We start from the raw sequence: 7357 nt of genomic DNA, 5'->3' as shown, positions 1-7357 counted from the left end.
TGTGCTCTCCTGCTTCTGGAAATTCTATCCCCAACTCTCATCCCAGCTAAAAGGGGGACTTTTGCCAGGGCAAACAAGGCCAGATGGAGGAGGCAACACGGCAGGGCGAGGCTGCACGGGTGTGGGCCCGGCATTTGGCCTCGGTCCTGCCCCGTATGTGGCAGGGGCTCAGTGGGACAGCTGGTAGCCTAGGTTTGAGTTCAGGTGTCGGCTCAGACTCAGGTATCCCAGGGTGACACCCCCTTTGTGATGTCAGCGCTCTGCTTACCACCCTCGCCGGCCCCTCCATACCCCACCAGTGGCCTTTCCTCCCAGTCCAGAGAGGCAGCCAAAGTGGGCGATGGGTTCCCACTGTGCCAAGCTCGGCACGGGTCACGGCCGGGGCCACGAATCCTCCATGAAGAAGCTCGTGGCCTGCATGAGTCAGGATAACTTCTCCTTGTCGTCGGAGGGTGAGGAGGAGGGAGAGGCAGAGGGAGAGGCGGAGGAGCTCCCGGTGCAGGGCAAGCTGCTGCTGCTGGAGCCTGAGTGGCAGGAGGAAGGTGCCAAAGACGACTCTGTGGCCCAGAAGAACCCCAAGCCCAAGCAGACACAGTCCTGACCCATGACGTGGCCCGGGAAGAGGTGCCGGTCGCTGTTCCAGAGAGAAGAACTTTCAGAAAAGAGTAAATAAAGAGTCTCAAAAAAAAAAAAAAAAGAGTCTCCAAGGAATCCTCCTCCTGTCTCCTCTCCCCCCGCTGCCACACCCCGACCCTGTGCCCGTGGCACCGTGCGCGCACATGTGCGTGTGTGCAGGGAGGTTGAAGAGCAGGAGTCACTGACCCCCGTCCCTGAACTCCAGCCAGAAGCCCTCACAAGGTCCACTCCCTGTGACTTCTCAGCCGCTGTCCCGTGCTGCAGGGGGTGGAGAATGTGGTAGCCTGGGCTAGAAAGTCACCTCAGCCAGCCCCGTCTCCAGGGAAGATTCCTCCCTGAGTCTGAGCAGATGCAGGCTGAGAGCACCCGATGGGACAGTATCATCTCCCTCTGCAAACCCCCATTTTGCTGCTCTAACCATAAACGGTCTTAAAGAGCACAGACTTGGGAGGTCAGCAGACCTGCTTCCAATTTCTTTGCGCTCGCTGTGTGACACTGAGCAAGTCGCTGTCTGTCTCTGAACCTCAGCCTGCCCTCCCTGCCTAAGGGTGACGTTAATAGCTACCCACAGGTCAGCGGGTCGGGAGAAATGACTGAAACGCTGGGTGGGACCAGGCCTGGCACGCAGTGAGTGTTTCACCAAGACGGGCACTGCTGTTGGAGCCACGGTGGTTCCATCTGACTCGCAGGCCCCGGTTTTGGGGGCTGAGCAGGTTGGAGGGGTCTGAGTCCTTCTCAGCCACTGATTCTTCTGCCATCCCTACACTCAAGGTGACCATCTGTACCCTCATGAGAGGCTCACTTCTGCCTTGTTCAAGGGTTCCAGCTGTGGGGGCAGAGCCAATGCCCTCATTAGAACAATGGGCAAAGGAAGCCCAGAGAAGGGGCCAGACACTGACCTAAGACCCAGGTCCACTCACTCTGGCCTTCTTCTAGAAGCATCATAATGTGTCTGCTGCCCCTCCTGTCCCTGGCTCCCTTAACCTTTTTCTTTCCAATAGAAATAACAAATGTGATCTCCACCCTCTTCCCTCAATAGCCCCCAAGCACCAGCCATCTGAGCCCGAGAAGGATCCTGATCAGGGCTGCTGGGAGGGGTGGGGAGGCAGTATTTCCAGGGACGTCTCTATTTCTTTGGGGGCTGGGTGAGGGGTAAGGAGAGGCCTTGGGCTACTCAAAGAGGAGGCCACCACTGAGGCCTGCAGATGGCCCACGGCACCTGAGGCTTGAAGGAGGTAGCCCTGCCGTCTGTGACCACCCACCCCCCGTCCTGACCAAGCAAGTCGGTCGGCAGCTTTGTCCTTTTGTCCAAGGCCTACAGATCCACCCGCCCATTCATCTGCCCAGCAAACATTTGTTGGGGCCCTACTGTATGCCAGGCACTGTGCCAGTCATACAGTATGGGCCCTGGGATCAATAAACACAGTCTCTGTCCCACTACACACTCGAGGCTGGGGAAGTCGGCAGTCGGAGTGGAGGGGTGCGGGGAGTGGTGGAGAGGGTCCAGAGACCCAGACACAGTCTTCACCGTATGGCCCCCAACCAGCCCTACTGAGACCACACCAGGCAGGGCCGTTAGAACAGAGCCACACGTGCCTCCTTAATCCCCTCGGAGGCCTTAGTGACCACGAGGCTGGACTAGAGGGGACCAGGCCCAACTCTGAATCCTGGCTCCACCACTGACTAGCTGTGGGACTCTGGGCTGGTTACTCAGCCTCTCTGAGCCTGCTCTCCCTTCGTAAAATGTAACAATCGTACCTACTTCACGGGGTACGTTAGTTTCTCAGGGCTGCTGACAGATGATCACAAACCTGGTGGCTTAAAACAAAAGAATCGTATCCTTTCACTTCTAGAGGCCAGAAGTCTCAAATCAAGGAGTTCTCTGGGCCACATGCCCCCGGAGGCCCCAAGGGAGACTCCTCCCTCCCTTGTCGAGCTCACTGTGGCTTGTGGCTACACAAGTCTAATCCTGGCCTCTGACTTCCCATGGTCTCTTCTCCTGAGCCTTCTCTTCTGTCTCTTATAAGGACACTAGCCATTAGATTTAGGGCCCACCTGGATAATCCAGGATGCTCTAAATATCCTTACATCTGCAAAGAGGCTTTTTCCAAATATGGTCACACTGACAGGTTTCAGGGGTTAGGATGTGGACACATCTTTTGGAGGGGCCACTGTTCAGCCCACTATGAAGGGTCACTAAAGCCGCCTAGAAGGAGTGGGGCCCGGACGGAGCCCAGCCATGTAGGAAGTGCTCTGTAAACGAGGGTGGTTTTCACCGTGAGTGCTATGACATGTTTATTAAGAAATAAACTACAATAAGAGCAGACGATAGCAAAGCTGTGCACGAGCTACAGAAAGGGGTAAGTAGACATGGGCTGGGGGGCCTGCCAGTGGGAGGGGAGATGGAGATGGAGGGAGTTTCCTGAGGGGAGGGGCAGGCTGAGAGTGGCCAAAAGCTAAGACCAAGCGCTTCGGCCAAGGCGTGGGGAGGGGTGGGTGGCTGTGGAGAGAACACCCGAGACTAGGGAGCTCCCACTGGGCCCCGTGTGCACACACAGGTGGGCTTTCTTCCACAGGAGGTCTGAGCAGGGATGCAGGGCCCTCATTAGCAGGGAAGGGAGCTGAGTCGGCAGGAATCGAGGGAGGAAAACAGTTTTCAAGGGCCTCCTGTGGTTTGACATACATCTCAGGCTCACAAGAATACCAGGAAGGAAGGGATGACATTCCTTTGTCAGATAAGGAAACCAGGCCTTGAAAACCAAAACGAACTACCCGAGACTGGACATCAGAACAAAGTGGGCTTTGAACCTGACTCTAAATCTCCCGGCTTTAAATCTTGCTGGGGAGGTGGGCTTGCCAGGCAGGCCCCGGGACCACCGTCAGTCCATGTGGTTATTCTTATCATCTATCCAGTAAGTCATCCAGTCATTCACCCATCCAATTCATTCATGGATGTATGATAAATGGATGGGATAAATGGTTGGATTTGCAAGTCAAAAGGACCTTAATGATTGATTGTCTCAGTCCTATTCATGCCCCATATTCAAATACACGTGAGCATCCAAAACCCAGCAGGACAGTTAAGTGACTTTAGGAAGCACTCAGCTATTAAAGGCTCCCTTTCCCATTCCTATCTCTTAGGATGAAAGTACAACTAAGATGGCACCCCATGGCTTTGTTCCACCCAGATGAGAAACGCCGTCATGCATGAAATGCTAGAAGGAAGAAGCCAAACTCTTTGCAGGAACGTGTTACTACAGTGATTTCTATGCAACACTGATTAAAGCTTGTACACTGGATGACTTATCCTTGAGTCGATATTTGGATTTCATTACACGTGTCACGTGTTTGGGCGCCTGGTTTGGAAGCACAAAGCAGGGAAGAGGTTGGGTAGGGAGGAGGGACGTGCCTTGTGATGGGACCTCATGCAAGTATACGGAACAAATCCTCACACAGGGTCACAAATGAATGGGAGGTGGAGACATCAAGAAGACTTTGGAGTAGATGGGCGACACTCTACTTGGGCAGAGCCCTCCTTTGTCCTGTATGCTCCCATGTTCATGCACACAGGTGCACACACACACACTCACACACGGGATGCCCACGGGCCCACACACTGTTCGTGTGATCCACATGCAGTAGGCAGTCCAGAACCGTGGCAGGAGAGAGGCAGGAAGGGGGGTTAGGTATGTGCATTTTGCAGTCCAGAGCATCCCGAGTTTGAATCCTGGCTCATCCTGTTTCCCTGCGGCATGGCCTTGGGCTGGTGATCAACCTCTGAGCCTCACTTGTTTCAACAAACTTTACTAAGGGACCAACTGTTTTCAGGGGCTGGGCTAGGTTCTGGGAGCACAGAGGACACACAAGGCCCTGTCCACAGAAAGAGCACAAACGTGTAAGCACAAGACTTGCCGGTCACAATAAGCAGTATCAAAGGAGCAAGGTCTGGATGTAACGCAGAGCAACTCTGGTGCAGCAGGGCTGGGGACAGAGGTCAAGGAAGGCCCAGTGGAGGAGACCTGAGGGAAGCACATTCCAGGCCAAGGGAACAGTACGTGCAAAGCCCCAAGGAAGGAAAGAGCTTGAGGTGTTCCAAAGACTGGCGCGGCTGGCACAGATGTGCAGGTGGCCGCCAGGGGGTGGCAGCACCAGGTGGGGCCAGGCCACGCAGGATCTGCAGGGCCGTGGGGAGCTTGGACATTTTATTTGGTGTGATAAGTCACGGGAGGGTCTTAATCAGGCAAGAGACAGGGTCTAGTGTCTTTGCTGGGTGGAGACTGAATGGTAGGGGACAGAAGGGACAAGAGGAAGAGTTGTGGGAGGTCATGGCCAGGAGGGAGGGAGCAGGGCCTGGACCAAGGGCGGCACAGGAGACCTTCCTCTTGGAGGGCAGGTCTGAGATCTGAGATTCATGCTTCCTTCCCCCCAAACCTCCTGGTTCCCTGTTTAAAAACAAAAGCCACATAATGTCATGATAGTCATTGACACCTCACTGCTAAAGAGTTTGGGAAGTGCTTCTAGAGAGCAGTTTTAAGGGAGGAGGTGGAGACAGAGGGTCAGAGGATAAGGTCAGGGACTTTGAGCCCCACTCACCAAAGGACTTCCCTATTCCCTGGACAGTGTCCTTTTATGATACAGTCACCGAAGGCAGGAGTTCTACTGTAGAGACATCAACTCTGTAATAGAGGAAGTGAACTGGGAAGCAGACAAACTGGGTCGCGTGTGTGGTTTATGGCCCCATCTTAACCCCACATTTCCCTGAAACCAACACTCAGAAAAAAGTGGTACAAATACACAGACATCCAGTCACATATACAAAGAAATTGCCATTCAAACCCACTCAGACGCAGAGCCCGAGGTTCACGTGCGGACTCCCAGATCCACACCCTCCCCATACACACACGCAGGCTCTCACCTGCCTCCCCTCCCACACACCGAAACACACACAAGCAAGCACATGTGGGCACACAGCTGCCCTCCCGCAGTCTGACACATGACGACAAGAGGACAAAAATCAAACCACAGATTCATTCTTTCACTTGCTTGGTTTGGGGTGGGGCGGTAGTAGTTTGGGGGCAGGCCTGCGGAAAACCCAAATTCAGGAAACAGAGAGAAATAGATGCTAAATTCAGCCACCTAGAGGTCCTGCACATTCCCCCCACCCCCACCCCCCGTGTTGGGATGTTGGGTTGAAGTGAGGTCTGAGAAATAGACACAGCCCCGCCTGTGGTGGGACTGCTCGCTCAGCTGCCCCGGCACCACTAAGGGGACCCAACTGTCCTGGGGGTGGCGGGGGGAGCAGCCAGGGAAGAGGGTACAGAGCCTGCGTTGAGATGCCCATTTGAGGTGTGATTCAGGAGGAAAAAGACTTCAAACTCTGTAGATTCAGCTCCCCTATTCCCTCGCTGGGTGACCCTGGGGCTGTCTCTTAACCTCTCTGAGCCTTATTTGCACCTCAGGCTTTGTCAAGAGGTCCAAGGCGCCATGCTGTTCTTGATCGCTACATCCCCTGTACTTAGCACATATTAGAAGCTCAGCAAATATTTGCTGAATAAATGAAAGAATGTGCAGGCATTAAAGCAACAGTGAGGGGCTTCCCCGGTGGCACGTGGTTAAGAATCCACCTGCCATTGCAGGGGACATAGGTTCGAGCCCTGGTCTGGGAAGGTCCCACATGCCGCGGAGCAACTAAGCCCTGGCGCCACAACTACTGTGCCCGCGTGTCACGACTACTTAAGCCCATGTGCCTAGAGCCTGTGCTCCACAACAAGAGAAGCCACTGCAATGAGAAGCCCACGCACCACAACAAAGAGCAGCCCCCGCTCGCTACAACTAGAGAAAGCCCGCACGCAGTCACGAAGACCCAACGCAGCCAAAAATAAATAAATTTATTTTTTTTAAAAAAAAAGCAACAGTGAGATGCCACTTTTGAACCCAGTGAATGGGCAAAACCAGAAAAGTTTTGATAATAACAAGCACTGGGAGAACCCAGCGAAGCAGATACAGTTGAATGCAGTTGCCAAGGGGTCAAATGTGCATGCACATGTTGGCAGGCGAATGGGGCAGTGTCTATGAACATTTACAGTGTGCAAAGCATTTCTCTCATGTGTGCCAGGGCCACATGGCTTGCAAGAGCAAAAAACTGCAAACAACCCATAGGATGGCTAAATGAACACGCAGGTTCACTGAGGACTATCGTGCGGTTTTTAAAAGAATGGGGTTGATCTCTATGCTATCTACTCAGATTGCCAGGACATGCTGTTGGGTGAAAAGGGCTCGATGGAGAAAGATATACCATTGATGGAGGGGAAAAATTCTACACAAAGAATTCTACACTGTACTTTTATGGGGGAAAATGCAGATATGTAAGCGCTTAGAGAAAGATCTGGAAGGACATAGACTAAGCTGGTGCCTGGGGATATGTCTGGGGAGGAGAAATACTTTATTTTCCACTAGGAAATGAAAATCAGGGAGAAAAGGCATGAGCATCAGTGAAGTATCTAATAAGCGCTCAGCAAAGCTCTGTTGACTCTGGAAAAAGATAGCACAGGAATGCTGAATGTAAACTCTGCCTCTGGAACTGGTCCAGGCAAGGTGACCCAGAAGGCTCTCCTCAGTGGGACTCACCACCCCAGGGCAGGGAGAGGCCACGGCTAGCCACCGCTGCCTTCCCCCAGCCAAGCCTCTGCCTATAAACCAGCAGGGTGGCACCAGGGCCTCT

At 53.6% G+C, this 7357-nt stretch overlaps 1 protein-coding gene across 1 annotated transcript; it reads left to right on the top strand.

Moving 5' to 3' along the window:
- Window positions 1–340: 340 nt before the first annotated feature.
- On the top strand, window positions 341–601 carry PRM3 (protamine 3). The gene has a single exon (XM_032604171.1). The coding sequence runs from the start codon at window positions 341–343 to the stop codon at window positions 599–601; it is 261 nt and encodes an 86-aa protein (XP_032460062.1).
- Window positions 602–7357: the final 6756 nt, after the last annotated feature.

This window comes from Phocoena sinus, chromosome 15, assembly GCF_008692025.1.
Source record: "Phocoena sinus isolate mPhoSin1 chromosome 15, mPhoSin1.pri, whole genome shotgun sequence".
Classification (NCBI taxonomy): domain Eukaryota; kingdom Metazoa; phylum Chordata; class Mammalia; order Artiodactyla; family Phocoenidae; genus Phocoena; species Phocoena sinus.
This window is presented reverse-complemented; position numbering and strand designations above follow the sequence as displayed.

What these genes read in the sequence shown, in the direction of transcription:
- PRM3 (XM_032604171.1), top strand. Translation starts at nt 341, where the DNA reads ATGGGTTCCCACTGTGCCAAGCTCGGCACGGGTCACGGCCGGGGCCAC.